General features: G+C 32.4%; 1 protein-coding gene across 1 annotated transcript; it reads left to right on the forward strand.

Moving 5' to 3' along the window:
- The first annotated feature begins 1,950 nt into the window (after window positions 1-1,950).
- LOC139522548 (uncharacterized) lies at window positions 1,951-14,370 on the forward strand. Its single transcript, XM_071316019.1, has 6 exons — window positions 1,951-2,016; window positions 6,589-6,666; window positions 9,845-9,993; window positions 13,200-13,520; window positions 13,635-13,841; window positions 13,977-14,370. The coding sequence occupies exons 4-6, from the start codon at window positions 13,244-13,246 to the stop codon at window positions 14,108-14,110; spliced, it is 618 nt and encodes a 205-aa protein (XP_071172120.1). The 5' UTR covers window positions 1,951-2,016; window positions 6,589-6,666; window positions 9,845-9,993; window positions 13,200-13,243; the 3' UTR covers window positions 14,111-14,370.
- The last annotated feature ends 8,562 nt before the right edge of the window (window positions 14,371-22,932 follow it).

Consider the following 22,932-nt stretch of genomic DNA (forward strand, 5'->3'; position numbering starts at 1 on the left):
TTGATATGAAGAAAAAAACCCCAAGAAAACGTATAGTAGACAGTCATAAAGCACATTTAGAAGAAAGTGAGACCTGATTAAGTAATCAACAGTTTAGCGATTTAAAATTCAAGGAAATAGATAAAGAAAAAACAAGGCAAGTTAACATTTAAAACGTGACAAATTGTGAATCTCAATGACATTTTCAATATGAGTATAATTATGTTCATTTCATTCAGAGGAAAATATTGCTCCGAATGCTTTCAACAAATTAACACGTATAATAGTTTTTGTATCGCTATTTTATTTATCTTTGGCAAAGAGGTCGGCAAAAAAGAGAGAGAATGACCGAATGGCGTCGATTATGAAATGTATCTAAGGGTAATTTGCGAGACAGATTTTCGGTTATTCATTTGTAACCAAGTAAAATTAAATCGATGACAGGAAATTAATCTTGTCGTAAAGGATCGCAGATCCTAAATCTCCTAGTGATCTTTATTATAGATAAAGGAAATCATAACAGAAAGAAAACACCGCACTATCTTTAAAGTATTAGTTGACTTCCAGAGAAATGTCTTTTCTCTGTTGAAAAACCCATCTGTATTATGTGTATTCATCGCAAGCTGGGAATATGTTATTAATAAAAATACAAATCAACCAGTTGATGCCTGTTAAAGGAACATGTAAAGTATCAGACTGTTTTTTTTTTAAAGTTTGACTCGTATATTCAGTATTTAATTGAAAAGTCTAATAATCGTTGATTTTTTTGAATGAGAAGAAGAAATTATGTTGAATTCATTGTAAAAGATCATACAAATATTGTAAGAAAGCATATCGTATAATTTACACTCTACTAGGGAATGATTGAAGCATATATATGTATCACTTTTGTATCAAAATCATGACGAATTGAAGTTATATTACAAGTGTTCATGAAAAATCAAATACCATTATAGGTTTTGTGTTCTATATCATTTATATTTATATAATCATTTTACCACATCTAGAAAACTTGGTTGGAATAAATTGACGATTTTGCCTACCAATCTCTTTGTAAAAAACACAGCCCTAACTGAGCTGTAAGTAACTGAATTACACATGTAATTTTATTGAGAATATTCTCATACATTACACTTTTCATATACGCATATGAGTTTGACTACTCGAATCACGAATAACAAGAAAAATATAATTTACAAGGTCTTTAAGATAAACAATGTTACTAAAAGACGTTGTGCTGTTACACCACTATTCACTAAGTTAGAGGAGGGTTGAACACTCTTAAACATGTTTTCCCGTCACATTCTTTGTGTGCTTATTCTAATTCAGGAGCCTGTAGTTTAGTGGTTGCCGTTGGTTTATGGCTGTCACATTATTTTTTTCGGATGTATTGTTATAAATTAAGCCGTTATTTTTCACTTTTGGATTGATTCACATTGTTCGTGTCTGGGCGTTTTATAGCCATAGCCGACTATACGGTATGAGTTTTCTTCTCATTGTTGAAGACAATACGATGGCCTTAAATTGCCTACATCCACTCCCTGTTCACTCTTGTGGATAGTTGTCTCATTGTCAATCATACCACTCTTCCTTTTCTTTTATAATATAAACAAACCTAACACCGTTACTTTGAACTATAATAATAGCATATAACGTTACGCACTTTATTCAGTCATTTTTATCACTAATTACTTTGATGTCATATGTTCACGTTAGGCAACATTCGTTTCAACAGCAAGAGTTTCAAATGAGTCAACATATTAACCGTCTCAAAATAAGTGCAAGACAACATGAAATCTTTCAATACTTGTGTCACTTTTATACATATCCTAATATTTTATCTAATAAACAATAAAAAGTACCAGTGATCTTAATGACACCATGACATTTTCACATTAGAGTTTATTTATTGTTACATTCTGAATATTCAATAACATAAAACTAATTTTATTTACTTATTTTCAGAAGTTTGAATAATAATTTGATCAGCAGTTTACCAAGTGACGTTTTTAGAAACAATCGTGACTTATCCAGAGTGTATGTATATTTAGATTCAAAGTCAATATATGTATGTCCCAAGTAGATGTGTGTTAGTGTTTGACACACATGTTGATATTCTTTTTTAACACTCAATAATCCAATTTTGGATGTAACGCGTCTTCTGATTGGCTGACGTCGTTTTGTTTATCATATCATATACACAATTTTGTCATGAGATCATGACGTCATCAACGTTTTTTCATGATTTACGCCGGTTTAAAATGGAATTCTAAATTAAATTATAAGAAATAACTGTAATATTTTGTCAGTCTATTCGAAATAACATAAAAAAAAATGTGTTGCACACTGTTAACCCTTACTATGCCAGAAGCTTCCTCCGTAAGTGCCGAGAGCCGATATATCGGCGTTGTTTTTTCTGTATATCGTTAACGGCATCACAAAGGCGATGACGTCACAATGTTCTGACAGCGTAATCAAGATGGCCGGTCACGCCCCGTTGATTGGCGTTTTTCATTACAGAAAAAGTCCAACGACATACCGCAATAGATACACCGATGTTGAATTAGTGAAAAGTGTGCCATTATGAAATAAAATATTTATTTTTAAATACTTTGATCTTTTATATTTCATAAAAATCTTTTTAAAATTTTAGAAATAAACAGGTATGATACTAAAGTTTCTAACTTTCTTTGCAAAGTTTTCGTATTTCTTCACGTGCGTGACAACTTATTTTTGTTTATTTAATTAAAAAAAAGAATGTGTTCAAAGTACACGGATGTCCTCCTCGCTCTATCCATTTCTGCCGGTTGACCATAAAATTAGGATAAAACACTAACTTCGACCAGTTACGAAAGTTATGGGTCAATACTGTCACTGATGTTAGTTAGTTAAATTTAGAACTTAACAAGGTACATATTGTATTCTCCAAGGAAGTAATGGAGTGTGCAATGTAAATTGTGTCCGACTTACGGTCGAATTCAACCAAAAATTTGCGTAATAAACTATACAAATCTTTGATTAAACTGGAGGGGTGAAAGATCGAAAATAAACTGACAACGCCATCACTAAAAAAAGAAAAAAAGACAAACGGACAAATAAAACTGTACACAAGACACAACAAAGAAAACTAAAGACTAAGCAACACATACCCCATCGAAAGCTTGGGTGATCCCAGGTGCTCAGAAAGGATGATCAGATCCTGCTCCACATGTGACACTCGTGTTGCTCGTGTTTTTACAAACCAGGTAAATAGTCTTAATTCGGCAGGTCAATTTGAAATTCATGGAAAGGGAACGGGATTAGTTACGACATTAGGAAGATATCCGATTTCATCTGTGAAACGGATACACCGTAATGGTCAATTAACTCGTGATGGCGTCTGTAAGATTTACGAAGGAATGATTGCAACTTGACTATTAAGTGACGGAAACTTTTATAAACTTTTATCAAAAAAATGTAGAGATTTTATTGTGGACTTATTTATCATACTGCTCAAGGAAAAAAATTATTGATTTCGAAATCTCAAGCACGACCTGTGTATTCTTTTCGAATCTTATATTCTGTTCTAGTGATATACATCGTCTGATTTTAACGGGTATTTGTTTAATTAAAGGATGCCGTTGGGGTCGCATTAGTATAAATTTTAAAAGTATCAGGCAAATAATTATAGGCTTCACCTCGATGGAGTAAGAAATGTATAGTCAAATTGAAAACGCAAGGTGTCAATTAACTTATGGACTTTTCCCGTTTAATGCCCAAGAAAAAAGTGTATCACCACCGTAAAAGGCCATACACTGGTTGATAAAGCTCAGATATAGTGTCGTTTTGCAGAGTGCTGAAATATAGTTCACGGACTATGTGTATAGACACTGAAGTCAACTCGAAATTCACTACATTCAAACACACTTTTAAATGAAAAAGTCAAAGTTTTCAGTAACAGGAATTGAAGGAGTTAGCTGAATAAACACATTGATTTTTGAATTAACAGTGCTTTGTTTTTGCAATATAAATTATTTAAACATTAATAGCTAAAAACAATAAAGTCTGAGAAGAAAAAAGAATACATCGTTCTGGCAAAAAATATAATTATAAATACTTATAATATAAGCCTACTTGTAAATACATTTTCAACATATTTAATTTTATTTTAAGTATTGATACATGAACGACTGCTACCGTATACCTTGTATCGAGTGACTGATCACTAAATTATATAAAGATATTGAATCTTTACATGTAAAGAGCCAGCTAATGACACATTAGAAATAGTCCTACCACCAAAAAAACTTTTTTGTGTGGGTTTTTATGACATGTAAACTATAAAAAGCAGAATTCTTTTTTCAAGGTGGTGCTTTGAACTTGAATACTGGATCTGACAAAGACTTAACCAGAAATTCGATTTGTCTAATAAACTATAATTAGTTTTTTTATACGTAAATAGAGCTACCTGCAATAATTCTCAAGTGTGCAATGACACGTTTTTTGAAACTTACGATGCATTTTTTATGCAATCTTTTCCCGTTTTTCTTTTACAAAAAATTAGCGAGGACACGTAAAAAACATAAATTAAAAAAAAAGAACTTTGAAATAATGCATGAATATTTTGGATTTGAAAAATATTCGAATGTCCTATGAAAACCATCAATTTCGACGTTGCAGGCACTTCGCATCAAAAGTCCTTCAATACTGTTACGTCAAATAATGGTTGTTACGTACGACGTCACTATACCACTCTGATAAACAAATCTTTTGAATATCATCTGGCACTCACCAGATAAAAAGCTTGGCACTCAAAGGGTTAATTTCTCCATAAACTGATTTAGGCCAACGACTGCAAACCACATTGTGTTCCAATCACAGTCGTTTAGATAATGAATGACCAGTATATATATAAACGTTGATTTATTGAATGTAAAGTGTGAAATTTATTTATTAGTTATTCCTTAATTGTAGTACCGTTAATTGGGAAATGTTGGCGTCGGAATATTTTGGCGGTTTTCTCTCAAAAGGCATGTGTTTTATTTTGGTGTGTGTAATTTTGGTGCTTCGTCCAATTTATATGTTTAATTTTTGAACAACAGTAGTGATAAAATTGAGAATGGAAATGGTGAATGTGCCAAAGAGACAACAACCCGACCATAGAGCAGACAACAGCAACAGGTCTTCAATGCAACGAGAAATTTTCGCACCCGGAGGCGTCCCTAAGCCGGCCCCTAAACAAATATATACTGGTTCAGTGATAATGAACACCATACTAAACTCCAAATTGTACACAAGAAACTAAAAGTTTAAATAATACAAGACTAACAAAGGTCAGAGGCTCCTGACTTGGGACAGGCGCAAAAATGTGGCGAGGTTAAACGTTTGTGAGATCCCCCTATACCTCTAGCCAATGCAGAAAGGTAAACACATAAAAATACACACATTAAAATGCAGTTCAAGAGAAGTCCGAGTCTGATGTCAGAAGATGTAACCAAAGAAAATAAAAAACAAAATGACAATAATACATAAATAACATCAGACTACTAGCAGTTAACTGACATGCCAGCTCCGGACTTCAATTAAATTGATTGAAAAATTATGTCTTCATTATATGAATATCAGGCACAGTCCTCCCCGTGAGGGGTTTAGTATCATACCATCACATTGATATGTGCTTTTATTTACCCGTTTATTGACAAAATGTCATTGAATTTCTCAAATTAAAATCACGACAATTGCAAAATAATTCCGTATATCGTGGTTTAAAATTGAAATAGAAATATGAAATAAAATAAAAATAACTTATTGATTAGATTATTTTTTTTACAAAAATCATTTATAAATTTTAATCCTTAAGCATCTGGCAATTTATAATTAAAGATAAATGATTAAAAGACGGTTTGATGTTCTCATTATAGATAACGGCGTCTAATCAGCAATTGCCTGGCATATTTATGACTTGTGTGAATAATATTTCATGTTGTGTTTTCTTTACAATTTAGAAAAATTGACAATTAAGTAAATATTATATAGTGTTGTCAAATTTTACCAGGTATTCATTTGCAGATTTGTCTATGTATAGAATTGTAGGACAAATATAGAAATGAGCTCTATTTTCGTGTGTTTAATTTTGGCACTTTCATCGGATGCACCAACTATACCATGATAATAAAACTTCACCCAAAATAACCCAAGTTACGGTATTCAAATTCCCCATCTCATACTATGGCGATAATGTGGAAAACAACCCTTCCTTTATGTATCATATCACATGGGAAGATGTTCATTTTGTTTAACCTTTAACGTCTTGTTTGATGCACTATATTTTGCTGGCAACGGTTTTGAGGATATGGAGCATTTGGCACCATTGAGTCGATTATTTCAAAATGTCAAGATATATCTATTAAACCACAGTATTGTAATATTTCCTGATCTGTAAATTTACTTATTGTGTCCTATTTATGATTTTAACATTTTGATGTAATTTGCTTGGCGGGTGTGTGTGAATTGAAGAAAGACACCATGTCTCAGTCCTTTTGTGCAAAAAATAGGATTACAGCAGTTTTGCTTCTTTTAACTGGATGTTTGAAGATATTTGTACTTCTTAATTGTTTTCTTCACTTACAGGAATTTTCAGGGTAATCTGATTGTCTACATTTCTGCTGATCTATTTGATAATAACAAGAACGTTGGGGCTTTAACATTGTAAGTTGAGTGATTTAAAGGACACATTAAGGCAACAGACATAGACCGATGAAAACACATGAACCAGTTACGTCGACAACATGAGCGTCTCCTGCTAAATATTCCAAGTGTTCCACGTCCTCTTTCTAAATTATTACATCAATTTAAACAGCAATGAAAGCCGAGGTTAAAAGTTTTTGAAGAACAACCTTTTCTAGAAAATTTTATGGGGTTACTTAAATATCCCAAAGATCTTTTAGAGTATATACAATCTAAGACTCTTTCTATGTACGTTAACGCATTTTCCTGCTGTTGCAGTTAAATGTTTCTGTTGTTCTGCTGTTTTCATTTTATGGTTAATGTGTTTCATTTGGATTAGTTTTCGCTCAATCCATTTTTTATTTTAAACAGTTTTATGCTACTGTTGCCTTCATTTATCTTGTAATATTATCAAAACATTTGACTTTTCTATACTGTACACAAGTAATCCTGAGTACACACACAAAAGACAAATTAAAAGAGAATGTTCTGCTTTTATGCATAAAAGAGAACGGCCAACGTAAATACAAATTACGGGCCTTAGGAAGTTATGAATCGTACTTTGTAAAGAATCCCTCTGATTCAAACAAAAACATTTCTGAAACTGGTATTATCAATATGATTAATTTCTTAATTGAGAACATATGCATTACATTTGTATGACATATTTTTCAAAAACAATCGGCATTCCCATGGGATTCAATTGTTCTCCTCTTCTTGTCGACTTGTTCATTTATGAGAAAAAAGTAAAATCACAAAAATACTGAACTTAGAGGAAAATCAATTCAGAAAGTCCATAATCAGATGGCAAAATCAAATAACAAAACGCATCAAAAATGAATGGACAAGAACTGTCATATTCCTGACTTGGTACAGGCATTTTCAAATGTAGAAAATGCTGAATTAAACCTGGTTTTATAGCGCGAACCCTCTCACTTTGATGGCAGTCTCATCCAATTCTGTTATATTTACATTGATGCGTTAACTAAACAGACACAATAAATAAAATAGTCAGAATATGGGTACATCAGTCATCATCGTATAACAATTTCAAAAGAAATAATTCAACAGAACACAAAGACATCTATTTACAAACACATTCATTGATTTGTGTATCTGACGTCAGAAAATTTTATACGTCACATAGATTTGTCGTTCAATGTGCATACAAACAATTTTAAAATTTACCTAGGCAATGTGAGCATACAGGGTTAAAAAATCAAAAGTATGTAAGAACAAATTTCAGAAATAGACCGAGATTTTAACTAGTCCAAAAGTTATATATAGAATTTATAAGAATCCACAAATAGTTAATTCCACTACGCGATTGAATGATTTTGACGTTTGTGGTTCAACGTATATTGTAATTCATAATAGAAATATATCATAATGACATAAAATAGAACAATATCATACTGACGGGATCTTTTAAAGTACAGAGTCACGTTATAAGAACCAAAGAAATACAAAAAGTCGCATATACAAAACACATTACAAAAAAATGAAAGACAATGCAAACACATTGACGAGATGTATAAGTGCCGAGCCACGTCAATGGATATTACATAAAACCATTCAACAGTAAAAGTAATATTAATAATAGAACAAAGACAAATGAAAGAACTATAAAACACGTTCGTTGTTAAGATGATAAAGAACATTAGTACGCACAATCTATACATCAAGACCATCGTGTATTATTTGTGAAATTGATACGGAATATTTATCAACAAGGTCTTGGTACCTTCCGATGAACGTTTTTAGAAAAAGGACGAGACGTTCTTTGACATACCCCTGGTTCATCAACTTTCTACTCAGACACTGATGACGTTTTACAAAGTCTGAGTAGGAGCTGCAAGCTCTTGATTATCGTAAAAAGTTGGGAAATATATATCCCATATGCAGGTGAAGTTGGTATAGTGATACTAAGGTGGCGGACTGACATCATATTAAGGTTCTTGGCCTCTTACTTTCTGCTATATAGATTATGTTTCCTCACTAAATAATTTAAAGTTAAGTGACTATGTTGAGCGCATCTATCTCATCGAAGTTGAGATTAAATTAAGATCCAACACAAACAGTTCAGTCTGCCTTATATATTCACTTACATCGACAAATTGACTATAAGTATCGGTTAAAAACGAAATTCAGGACAAAAGAGATTGTTTCAGCTCCATTTCTATGTACCCAAATTCCTGCAGCGCCTGCATACGGTGTAATTATATCCCAGTTCATACGGTATTGCAGGGATATCAGTTATTGTCATTACTTCTTAGAAACAGGGTGCTGCTCATAAGGAAGATATTAAACCAAGAGTTCCACAATCCCGTCTTCTGTTTCCCCATCTGAACTTCCGAATAAGAATTATCCTCAGATTTGCGCTTACATTAGCAAAACGACGTGATTGTGTTGCTGATTCTTTTGTTTTCTAGAATCTGGTTTGTATACTTTTGTTTGTCTTTTCTAATTTTTTTCGTGGTGTTGTCAGTTTATTTTCAACTTTCAAGGTTTGATGTACCTTTGGTAACGTTTGCCTCTCTTATACTATGCATGAATCCCTCGCCTTGCGAATCAAACTAAGTCAAAACGTCCCAATGAGGAAACGCACTGAATCGGTAAATAGCAGATAAGACGACTTTTCCAAGCTAGTTAACAACAAAATCTTTTCTATTTTCAAATACGAGATGCGTATCCTTTCAACGCCCCTGTCGCACTCGTCTAAGGGTTCATACGATTCCCCTAGGTTTCTCTTTGTGAACTTGATTTATCTTATTCGTCGAATGATCGAAAAACTACTATTGCATTCATTTTACTTAATAAAACCAAATACTTGTATTATTACATTATAAATGGTGTCATTAGATACCAAAAGTTAATTTAGTTGAAATTTTGTTGCCTAAACAAATATAAGAAATTTTTCAATGGCACGTGTTTTCAAACCAGTCTAACTAATCACGATTTTCAACTAAATATGAAATAAGATATTTGAACTGATTCAATTACACTGCACTACGATGAAAAACAACAAATACCATACGATTTCAACATACTAGTTTTTTTTATTCATTTTGATTTTAGCTAACACATAAAGTTATCAGTATACAGTTAGACAACCTTTTAGATTAATACGTAAATATAACGGTATTTTTTTTACTTGTAGATTTTGCTCTCAATGTTTCAATTGCCAATGCATATCCGTCTCTGTATGGAATTGGATAAAGAAAAGAAAGAACGATTTATCGTTTGCCTCATTTTCCTGCGTTGATAGGTCCATTCTGCCTTCTGATAAAATAGAAGTTACTTGTGAAGGTAAATGAGTATTGTTGAAATAAGAAATAAGATTTAAAAGGAATTTAACTGTATTGAAAACAGCGTTCATTTGTTGTCATTGTTTCATATCTGTCATATTCGTTTTTCGTAAAAAAAAATTCATAAAGTAGGCCGTCAGTTTTCTCAATTGCATACTAAATAGTTCCACAATTGTCATGTCGTAGTCTTCTATAGCCGAATAAACAGTATGGGTTTTTGAAAGCCAAACAGTTGCCTATGATTGCACTTTCATTTGAACTTTGGTGGATAGTTGCCTCATAGACATTCATCTATGTTTCCTTTTTATATCAATAGTAGTATACCTGAAGTTTAAAACTCGTAAAGCAGTTTTGAAAATAACAATAAAGGACAAAACTTAAGTAAATGTCGTAAACTCTAAACGGAGCAAAACATGATTCGTCAAAAAGTGTGCATGCATGTGTCTTTTATATGCGAATCCATGCTAAGGTGAAAATAAAGATATTAGTGTCTTGTGATGTAAAATCGCAAACACATGTCTTATGTCAGTTGGGACACAGATACATTGTAATGGTCAACCAATTCGGCAGAACATGAATGTGACTGTCAATCTTGTTTAGTATGCTTTCAGTTGTTCTTTCTCAAAGCCCTGTTAGAGGACGTTTAAATATAGAAGCCCATCCCTGCTAATGAAGTTCGTTTAAATGGCTTCTATATTAAAACCTCCTAAAATATGAACGAACGTATCTGATCTTTTCATAATATTTCATATGTTAACGCCAAATGATTTTTTTACTAATTAGAAATTGGTAGATGACAATAAAAAGAAAAGGACATTATTAGGTTTGTGATAGATTCTAGTTAAAAGTTGTCCATCTGTGTCGATTTCAAGGAAAAGATTCTGCTGGGTAACAGACTTTTTAGATTCAGTGGTAAATCAAGTCCATTCGAATGAATGACATTTGGTACAAAAAATAATCGGCCAGAAATGATTGTTTCTATTGAAATTTTGACCCTTTGTTGAAATACACCAATCTTCCAAATTCAACACATAAAGTACCAAGTTCTGGTCATTTTTGACATCTTATTGAAATGCTGGTTATTAAGATCATATCAAAACGTTTATAAAGGCCATCATTTACTGCTTAGGACAAGGGCAGGTATGTGATATTCTATAATATTATTTTTGAAGCTGAATGATTCAAATGTTAATGTCGGGTTCCATTATTTTCAGTTTATTTCAAGATATGAGATAAACTCTTTATAGATTTTGGTCGCAAAAAAAAAACTGTCAAACCTGAAAAATTAGAAGGTATGGATGTGTAAAATGTGCTGCAACGTTAGGAAATATAACACAGCAAGGATACAAAATGAAAACTAAATTCGGCTTTGCCGATCTAAGTTTCTTTATAATTTCTTAATTCATAATTCATGGGGAATTTAAATAAGTTTCCTGTCAAAATGTAAAGAGCAGCTATATAAGTTTTAGTTATTTGATTGTTGTAAAACAAGTGGAATCGAATAAACACTTAAAATATTGAGGTCATGTGTTTCTGCAGTGTGACATAATCTTACATATTTTCACAAAAGCATAATAATCGAAGAGTTATACGATGTCTTATAAAAACACTAAATAGCAGTCTGTATCATAAGATTATGTTATTTTCTCCAGTCCACTTCATAAGCACCTAGCTTATGTTGCATATGAAGTATTTTACATATACGTATGAAGTACATGCAAATCAATAGCATTAACATTTTTCAATTGAAAATTTGACGATTAATTTATAAAACAAAAAAGAATCTATATATAAGTAATTCTAACAGGCACTGTCTGAAAAAAAAAAACCATTTACTGAGAGGCTTATATATCCAATCGGTTGATATTGACGAAATACTTACGTTTGAAATAATAAGGGATGCTTGCTTTGAATAATACCGTTAATACAGCATTGTGTCGATAAATCATTTAGTTTCAGAGACAATTGCTTAATTGTGGTATTGCAACATTTTCAAACATTCAATATTCCTAATTAGACCCCTTTGCATTCTGTAAGTGCCTTTACCTAGTAAGAAGCAAATAATTCAGTGCTAGTCGTTGGTTCATGTCATGTATATTTGTTTTTCGTAAATTGTATTTTATAAATCAGGCCGTTATTTTTCTCTTTTGAATAGACTTTTTTTCAAATAACCGACTTTTGACTCCGCATTTAATATTTTCGTCAGGTAATATATTCTCTAGTACACCCTGGTACTTGGTCAGGTGAAAATGAATCCCAAAAGTACTGAACTCCGAGGAAAATTCAGAAGGAAAAGTCCTTAATAAAATGATAAAACACATCAAACGAATGGACAACAACTGTCATATTCCTGACTTGCTACAGGCATTTTCAAAGGTAGAAAATGGTGGATTGAACCTGGATTTATAGCGTAAGAGCTACTTATACAAGTAAAATCAATATTACATTCAGTACACATCTGTGTTAAAATTATCTGGTTGATGTATTCCACAATCAACAAAATCATCAACAAACAGTAAACTTTCCCCCAAAATGCGCCTATTATATGTTTGATTTAACTTCTTTTGATTTGTCTTGCCCGACCGAGTACCAAGATGTCCTATCGCAGAGCAGGTATCCTGTGTATTTTTCGGAGGCTTTTAATTTTCCATGCCGGTGCCTTTTATAGTCGGCTCTGTGGTACGGGTTGTCATTGTTAAAATCGTAAGGTGTTGTAAACTTTTATTTTCGTCATTTAAACTCTTGATAGTTGGCTTATTGACAATCATACCACATTATGTTTATATTATGTGCGAATTTTTGATTGAAAATTTATGTTTAACTTATTGAGACGTGTAACAACAGAAATAACTTCAGGAAGATAGGATAAACACTTTATATATTCGGGAGAGTAATAATTGTGTCTTGTCTATTCACATCTTACGATAACGGCGAAAAGAAAAACAACAGTACACAAACACAACATAGAAAAAAAATGACCGAGTAACAAGAACCCCACCAATAAAACCGGGGGTAAGCTCATGTGCCCCGGAAGGGTAGGCATAATAACAGTTGAGACTTACTACTCTCTCATCGTCAAGTTAATTTAACTTTGAATATGTCAATTGATATTTTGATCAAACTCGGGCATCAGCTCTATTTAAGTTTATAATTATACTCTTTCATCCTACATTCCAGAATACTAATAAGTTTGTATATTTGTTTTAGACGACGACAGAATAACACTTCACAGCACATCAACGGATGTAGCCATGCAACAATGTCTTTGTCAGGAAACTACAAGTACAAATCAATTTACAAGTCAAACGTCAGAATCACCTTTGAGATACCAAACAAGTGAGTTAATGGAAACAGAAAATAATTTGCACACATCAGCAATGCAAACTGAAGAGCAGAATCTAAAAACAAATTCAGTTAACTCAACAGAGAAGCAAAATGAACAGACGTCATCAGAGACTTCAACAATGTATACCACTGATGTCATAACACAGAAGAAAGATCTTTTTGCAATTTCTACAGTTTTCAAAGGTAAGGTCATATAATTTTAATAGAAATGCAACTGCCTGAAAAAAATAGCCAAAGTATATACTAATGCTGGAACTACCATAATTAATATATTTGTCAACGTTTTTTTTATTATAGAAACCCCAATGACATTTGATAGATCAAAGAGTACCCATCATCAAACAATGCAAACTTTAGAGCAACATCCAAAAACAGACATTACAAAGGGGTATTCAGTTAAATCAACAGAAAAACAACGTAAACAGACATCATCAGAGACTTCAACAATGTATACATCTAATTTCAATACACCAGAGAGTACATCGTCTGAAGCTGACAGTCGTGGTAAGTTGTTTATAATGCTATTTTATAAATATATAATTGTGCGTCGTTCGGACTAACTTTACCTGTTCGATACATTTGTCTTAACACTAAAATGTATCCATTTACGAGCTTACTTACATAAAAAAATTATTTCAGATCCGATATATACGACTATATTTAAAGTTTTGCTGGGATTTGGTTCCCCCATTATCATTATAGCAGTGTTAACAAGACTAAAGGGATGCTTGACTGCAGTAAGAAAAATCCGGCACGTAAGTTTATTTATATAGAGTAGCTCGGCGATTTGTTTGTGTGTACTGTATTAGAGGCCCGTCACACGTTTGAATATATAAAGAGAGTAACCAAAAATCATACAAAGAGAAAAGGTTACGCCAATAAGCATGAATCAACACGAATTCAATCAAAATTGTAGATAAAGTTAAGTGCTCCAGAAACATAATGTTTCTGCTATATGTATGCTAGCCATCGTGCTTATCATTGAAAATCAGGTGATAATTCATGAACCAAAAAATACTATAAGAAGCGGGTAATATCCAAGTAATTTCGTGAAGATCAACGAACTTTTGGCAAATCTGAAACTGTAGAAGCAATAACTTAAATGATTAAATGAATAAAATATATTTGCTCAGTATCTTCCGTTCTTTGACAGTAAATTACAAGTTGGAAGTTTTGTTATCACCTTGGAATTATTTAAACTATATAAAGGAATGGTGTAAATGCTGCTAAATAAGAATGCATAAGTATTTCGTATCGACTGACGAGTGTCAGCAATTTTTAAAGTTAGAATATGTTGTTTAATGAAAAGAAAAATATTTTGAGCAAACAAATCTCAAATTCCAAACGAAGAACCAACACTACGACTCAACAGTATCGCATACAGTTTGAAACTATTCTAAACGAAGAGTTTAATTCTTAAAGTATGTCATACTCTTAGAGGTTAACGTAATTTACCGATTTACTCATAAGTTGATTTAGATTTCAAATCAAGGTTTTGTTATCAACCACAAAAGTAGGGAATTGTATGAACTCCAAAAGTAGGTAGACCGAGTGACTAGATAGGGTACATTGATCCTGTTATGCATGCACCGACCGCTATGTGAATTTGCACTCTATGAAAGTATCATAATCACAATTAGATCGGGATAAAGTGTGTATATCAATGCATTTAGATGGTCATAAACATAAAAAAAAAATCGAAGCTGTAGTGGCAAAGATTACATAATATATTAAAATGGTATAAAGAATTCTTTTATGGTAAAATTAAATTTCATATTCAATTGTTTCTAATTTAGGGGGACGAATTGGAGCCTGAGGAGGTTAACAATTGTGAAATCGACAGTATAGAGTGTATCAATTCTTTGAATGGTGAGAATTCAGTTGAAATGTTCAGGAACATTCCTCCGCGCTATCAACGCATCATGAAAGCTGATTGTCACAAGGGATTTAGTATTGATACTATAGTCCAAACAAACAACCCTTCACCTGACACTAGATTTACAATTGAAAATGAATGTTGACATATTCTGTGGTAGATTTTGATCAAAGATTATTGACTTTAAGCCGTTGATATCACACTATGTTAATTTTAAAGTTATTTGTAAAGAAGTAGGTCCGGTAAGAACTGATTTTGGCCTCAAATTTCAGCTTCATCATACGTAAGATGTTAACCACTTTTTAAACACTTTTAAAGTGTCTATTTCATTGGAATCAATTAGTTTATGTGTAAGATTTTAACTGATTTAGTAATTTAAAACGATCCGATTTTTTTTGGCCGCATCCGTGTTCATCCTCAACCTTTATATATGTTATGTATTATTATAAAATACAACTTATATTTCAATATTAAGGATGAACACGAATGCGGCCACTTTCGTTTTACACGAAAACCGTCTAAAATTTAACTAAAATGCTAGAATTTTGAAGATTTCAGTAATTTAGCATTACTTAATGGTTCTAGTACCCAATATATGTGCATTGTATTGTCAAAAACAGGTCATATTTATATAGCAGAAGCATTCTACTGTCCAATTAATAACTAAAAGTTTACATTTAAACAATTTTGTATAAATGCTATATTTTGGGGCCAAAAAGGGGCCTTACTGGACCTACTTCTTTGTTTTTATCAAAGACTTGTAGTTCATCTGTTTACTGGTAATAAGCTGTTTCTTGTATTTGTATATTCTTTGGAATATTGCGTCCCCAATGCTCTTCATCTTCGTACTTTGTTTGGCTGATTTATATATTATTTATAATTATTTTAATATCTTGTCAATTGTTTGGTATATTGACAGCCTTCTTTTAAAGTTCGTGCGTACGTCCCATATTTGGTTTCGATTCTCTTACTTTAGTTTTATTCACCGTTTTAAAGTAATACCCGTTTACAGTTGGAAAAATTGCTCAATTTTTCGTTTTCGTTCTCCAACTTAAGTTTACCCCAACCACAAGTTATGACACTATTACCAAATGCTTATTACCACTTAATAAATATCAATTTTAAATTTTGGTGGCTTCACTTTTACTGTTCTAGTGGTATGGTCCTTAAATAAACTGACAACGCCATGGCCAAAAATGAAAAAGACAAACAGACAAACAATAGCACACATGACACAACATAGAAAACCAAAAAACAAGCAACACGAACCCCACCAAAAACTAGGGTCGATCTCAGGTGCTCCTGAAAGGTATGCAGATCTTGCTCCACATGTGGTACCCGTCGTGTTGCTTATGTGATAACAAATCCGGTAAATAGTCTAATTCGGTAGGTCACATTCATGAAAGGGAAGAGGACATATCCGATATTATTTGTGAATCGATTATTCCATAACGGTCAACCAACTCGTGATGGCGACCGTAAAATTTACGAAGGGATGATTTCAACTTCATTTGGAACTCTTGGTTAAATAGCTTTCCTGTGAGCAGCAATCATCTATCAAAAAAATCATGATAGCAAATGTAAGCACGGGAATATCGTATCAATTGGGAGATATATACCCCAATTTATTGAAGTTCAGTCAAAATCAAAAGCTCCAACACATCAAACGAATGGACAACAACTGTTATATTTCTGACTTGGTACTTGCATTTTTCATGTAGAAAATAGTGAATTTAACCTAGTTAATCTTCTCACCTGTATGGCAGCTGCATAACATTCCATATTGACAATGATGAGTGAAGAAAACAAACAGACGTAACAGGTAAAAATATAAAGAGAATAAGAGTACAGCAGTCAACATTGTGTTGTAATCTTAATCACTATAAAACAAACAAATGTGTAACAAAGAATCACAAAAAGGCATTGAATGTTGATTTTTTTATCAGTAAATTAATAGCAGTATAAATATTATGGTTATATACATATACGTATACACATTCATGGATCGTCTTTACACTAAATCCATTGGATGTTGGAAGTGTACTGATTGATAATTTAGACTTAGATGCATAATATCTTTATTACTATCAGTACTCACAAATCAGTACTTAGTGTCTTTTTGTTGTTTGGATATACAAGTACCCGGACATGTCTACTCTGTGGTTTGTTGGATGTATTTCTATTTGTATCAATCTGATGAGTTAAGCCTTTTTGGCTGATTTTTATAGTTCGTTCTTATGTTTTACTGTTACATCCCTATCATAAGTTAGGGGAGGGTTGGGATAACGTAAACATGTTTAACCCCTCCACATTCTGTATATATGTGCCAATCCCAAACCAGGAGCTTTGAATTCAGTGGTTTTCGTTTGTTGATGTGTAACATATTTGTGTTTTGTTATTTTTTGTACATTAATTAGGGTGTCAGTTTTCTGGTTTGAATTGTTTTATATTTGTCATTTCGGAGCCTTTTAGATCTGACTATGCTGTAATGGCTTTGCTCATTGTTGAAGGCCGTACGATGACCATGGATCATCAATGTCTTTGTCATTTGGTCTCTTGTGTAGCGTTGTCTCATTGGCAAATCATTCCACATCTTCTTTGTTATATAGACTAAGCACATTAACAAAACTAGAAGAAGAATACACAAATTTACTATGGAACAATAACACAATAACAGGATGTATAAGTATAGAGCCATGTCATGTAACAAAGAAACACAAAAAGGAAAACAGAAAAAGCGTATTAGAAAAAGTTGAAAGACAAGAATACAAAAATTATCATAGAGCAATAACACAATGACGGGATGTATAACTACAGAGCAAATTCAAATGGACATCACCAAAACAAAACTAAACAGTAAAAATAAAATTCATAAAGACAAATGAAAGAATATTATAAAGATGATAAACAACGTCAGGACATACAATATATAATTCAAGACCATCGTGTGTTATTTGTTATGTTGATACGGAATATTTATTAACAAGGTCTTGGTACCCTCCAATGAACTTTTTAGAAAAAGGACGAGACGAAACCCCTGGTTTATAAACTTTCTGCGCAGACACTGGTGACGTATTACAAACTCTGAGTATGAGCTACAAGCTCTCGAATACCGAATAAGGTGGAAAATGTATATCCCATATGCAGATCTTCTTGTTTTCGACAAGTGTCTGAAGGAACTCTAATTCATATGAATATAAGAAGAGGTCGATAAGGAGAGGCGCATAGCTCATTCCCAAAGGAATACCGACAATTTGTTTTTAAAGTCTACCTCCAAATTCAACATATATGTTTTCAATAAGAAACTTCAGCATACTGATCACTTGTTCCTCTTTGTAGTATGTTTTACCTTTTTGTTCACTATTACGAAAATATGCCGTATGATATCCCAAAGTAATAAATGTATAGCGTATGCTACCATGCCATCAAAAAACGTCAGCAAACGGGTAACGTATCATTTGTGGTATGTAAACGCCATAAGATAATATGTTTGTATTCCAATTAAGGGGCACTTGAAGAGCAAAGCAATTTATTACGATTAAGATAATTGACACAGTAATTTTGATAATCATATATAAATATGAACATAATCAGCTCAATTTTATGTTCTTAAACCAAAGAGCCATACACATATTACACAGGCACTTGTCTATGAAAACAAAAACTGCAGTCTGTTAAATCATTTCAAGCGTCATACGATGGAGCAAATATTACAATATACCAAACATTCACATTGTAGGACATTCATTGTGCTTTACTATTCAAATGTATACATATGATGTTATGATGGTAAATGTAAACAGAGGGCCCTAACACACATCTTTTAAATTCGTTTCAAAAGCCGTGAAGCTTAATGTGATGATTTAAAAGCTCACATTTTACGAATTAAATTTACAAAATTATTGTTTTTGTTTTTGTTTTTGTTTTTATTTTTGCTTTTTTTATGTTTATTATAGAATGAATTTCAATCTATTTTTTTCTAGCCACACTAAAATTAAAAATAATACGTTCATTGTCATTTTATCTTAGTTCAACGAGATTTGCTTTAAATTCTATCAAAAACAATTTCTTTTTGTTGTTGACCGATGTCATATCACTTTACAACAAGCATATCAGAAAACAATGGTCACCAAGGCGAGTGTCATTTTTCAAAACAGAAAGAAAGATGATTTTCTTTCTAATGATATAGAATATAGCCGTGTGTTTGGTGGGTGCTTTAAAATAAAATTTTATGGGATATGACACTGCATTATTCTGATGTGATATATAAAAAAATAAATAAATAATAATTTTGGCAGTCCATGATTTTTATTCGTAAAGTGTTGTCAAGTTTCCTTTTTCTGATTTGATATATGATCAATGAATAATAAATTTCACTAGTCCTGGATTTTGATTCGTATAAAGTTGTCGAGTAACGAATTAGTTGCACCTGACTGATTTATTCAGTATAAGTACTTTATATATATTGTCTTTCACAAAAAAAAACGAACTAAGAGGAAAATTAAAAACGAAAAGTAACTAATCAAATGGCAAAACAAAAATCTCAAACACATTAAACGAATGGATAACAAGTGTCATATTCCTGACTTTGTACAGGCTTTTTCTTATGTCCAAAATGGTGGATCAAACCTGAATTTATTGCTAGCTGAACACGTGTAGTTAAATGCTATTTATTTACGCTTGGTGAAAGGGAAACTTCACAAAATATCAAAAATTGATAGTATTTCCATTCTGTATAAAAATGCTCAAATTCATAGATATTAAAGTTTTATTCTCCTAGATAAGAGATCCCCGTCGATTTTAAATTTAGAGTGTCAATTCTGTGCGTTCGACCATTTTGTCATCTTCTCCGTTTTGAAACAACGATATGTCTATAAACCACAAAGAACCAAAACTACAGTAGCCTGATGTAGTCGTAATTGCGTGTCGATATCTTGTCAATCGTACGGTTGTTTTATCCAACTAAATAACTTGATACGGAAAATGTTATCATTTTTTAAATAACTATGGTCTGTCATTTTAAAACTGTTTATATTGGAATTAGTTAAAAAGTCAAAGTTCAAATCATAAATAAGTGTTCCGTGAAAATTGTTTTCGAAAATCTAATTTGTTCATAATTCTGTTATGTAATAAACTTAATTTAAATAAGTTCGGACCTTTCCTCATCTGATCACCAGCATGTCTAAAGGTATTACTCCCAAAGGTATTATGAGGTGACACGTCCAGGTATTCAAGCGATTTCTTGTCGGGCTTGCAAGTTCATGCATCGTTTCACTTCTGAGGGTATTGATCAGTGTACACGGCCGATAACTTGTAACTTTCCTTTTTACCTATAAGGTGTATAATAAAATATTATTTATTAAAATCTAAATAATACCACAAAATAAAAATCTATTTACATATTTTTTCTAAGGGTAAATTTGGGAAAATGTAAGTATAATAAAGGAAATCAAAGTTAAAAATACAGTCTTTTTTGTAATATCGGTTGGATTTCAAAGAAGATGTCTGCTTTCTGTTGCAAACTACACCCTTTGCCGCTCTGAAAATATTACCAGAAATGGTTTTCAGCCATCTGTCTAGCACATTTAAATCGGTACCATGTGTATTCATCACATGCGGAAAATATGCTATCAATTAAAAGGCAAATCATCTTGATGATGCCTCACATGTATCATGTAAAGTAGCAGACTCGTGTATTCAATCAATCTTAAAAACATAACTATTTAATTGAAAATACTACTGTCTGATATTCTATTTTCATTTATGAAACAACAGCCCGATGTCCAAAACTTCTTAATCCATTCTGATTTCAGATTAACAAAAACTGAGTAAATCACGTTATTCTAAACGGAGCGAACACGGTTTATCGAAAATTGAGCACGCGTCTTTTATACTTGAATTAGGGTGAGCCAAATATCGTCGTATAGGTCAACCAATTCAGCTTCATGGGGATTGTGATTGTTAAACTTGCTTAATCTGTTTTAGTAATATCCTTTAACTCTACTTTCCGCTATATAGATGATGTTCTTTCACTAAATACATGTAATATAAAATTTGGTGACTATGTGGAACCATCTATCCCATCGAGCTAGAGATAAAGGATACTACAGATACAGTTAAGTCGGCCTCATATCTTGACTTACATCTAGAAATTGACAATGAGGGTCGGTTGAAAACAAAACTTTACGACAAAAGAGATGATTTCAGCTTTACAACTGTGAACTTTCCATTTCTAAGTAGCAACATTCCAGCAGCACCTGCATACGGGGTATATATCTCCCAATTGATACGATATTCCCGTGCTTGCATTTCCTATCATGATTTTTCTTGATAGAGGGTTACTGCTCACAAGGAAGCTATTAAACCAAGAGTTCCAAATGGTGAAGTTGAAATCATCCCTTTGTAAATTTTACGGACGCCATCACGAGTTGGTTGACCGTTATGGAATAACCGTTTCACAAATGATATCGGATATGTTCCTTACGTCGTAACTACACTCCCCTTCCCTTTCATGAATGTGACCTACCGAATTAGACTATTTACCGGATTTGTTATCACATAAGCAACACGACGGGTGCCACATGTGGAGCAGGATCTGCTTACCCTTCCGGAGCACCTGAGATCACCCCTTGGTTTTTGGTGGGCTTCGTGTTGTTTATTTTTAGTTTTCTAAGCTGGGTCATGTGTGCTGTTGTTTGTTTGTCTTTTTCATTTTTAGCCATGGCGTTGTCAGTTTGTTTTCGATTTATGAGTTTGACTGTCCCTTTGGAATCTTTCGTCCCTCTTTTAGTAGTTTTTTTTCTATAAACCTGTTGTAGGAAGTTTGGTTATATGAACACGTTTCTGTTCATGAAGTCTGTTTCGTGTGAAACATGAACGAATGTTCTGTATCTTTGTGAATATTTAAACGCCAAATGATAAAACAGAAAGAATTTTTAGCTGAGAAATTTGAGCATGACAATGATAAAAACGTTACGCTTGGCATAGATTATATGATGGAGTCGTTCGTCTATGCCGATTCCAAGTAAAGAAAATTTTTGTGACATTCCTTTCTATAAGTATATCAAATTCATTGGAATATATGAAATGTGGTACTAAGTATGATTAACTAAAAATAGTGTGTAAATAGTACATATTGGAATACAGACCCGATGTTGAAATACATTAATCTACCAAACTCAACACATGATGTTTCGAATATGCATAGTTAATTCATTTATTATGTGTTAAGTAAAGTATCTGATAAAAAAACAAAATCATTTTTATCGTTTTACTATACTTTTATAAGGACTATTATATTAGTTTCCGGTATTTGATATACACTAATGGGACACAAGTGAGGTCTCACTAAAAAAATGTCCTATCATTTTAACTAGAATCGATATTTTTCAAAAAAATATTACGAAGTAACTGTATGTGCGATTCTCATAAAATATATACCAAAAAATGTAGAAATGTCTGAGGATTGTTTGTTTATTTGTCCGTAATTGTTGCGAGTTTCGTTTTCATTATCTGATGGGTTAAACACAAATGCAAATTTTCACAATTTTGATTTGGTTTGAATATGTAGAAAACTTAAATATTTTCTATGTGTTCTTCTCGTCAAAAAATTAAAATGAGCATGAATAATATAAGGGCCAAATAGACAATAAGTCATTGTACATTTCTACATCTTATGGTATTTATTTCATATAAATTAGTTTGGTGGTTACTTGGTAA

The sequence above is a fragment of the Mytilus edulis genome, chromosome 5 (genome assembly GCF_963676685.1).
Source record: "Mytilus edulis chromosome 5, xbMytEdul2.2, whole genome shotgun sequence".
NCBI lineage: Eukaryota > Metazoa > Mollusca > Bivalvia > Mytilida > Mytilidae > Mytilus > Mytilus edulis.

What these genes read in the sequence shown, in the direction of transcription:
- LOC139522548 (XM_071316019.1), top strand. Translation starts at nt 13,244, where the DNA reads ATGCAACAATGTCTTTGTCAGGAAACTACAAGTACAAATCAATTTACA. An exon ending in AATTTCTACAGTTTTCAAAG is followed by an intron (nt 13,521 to 13,634) that starts GTAAGGTCATAT and finishes TTTTTATTATAG; the next exon opens with AAACCCCAATGACATTTGAT. An exon ending in GTCTGAAGCTGACAGTCGTG is followed by an intron (nt 13,842 to 13,976) that starts GTAAGTTGTTTA and finishes AAATTATTTCAG; the next exon opens with ATCCGATATATACGACTATA.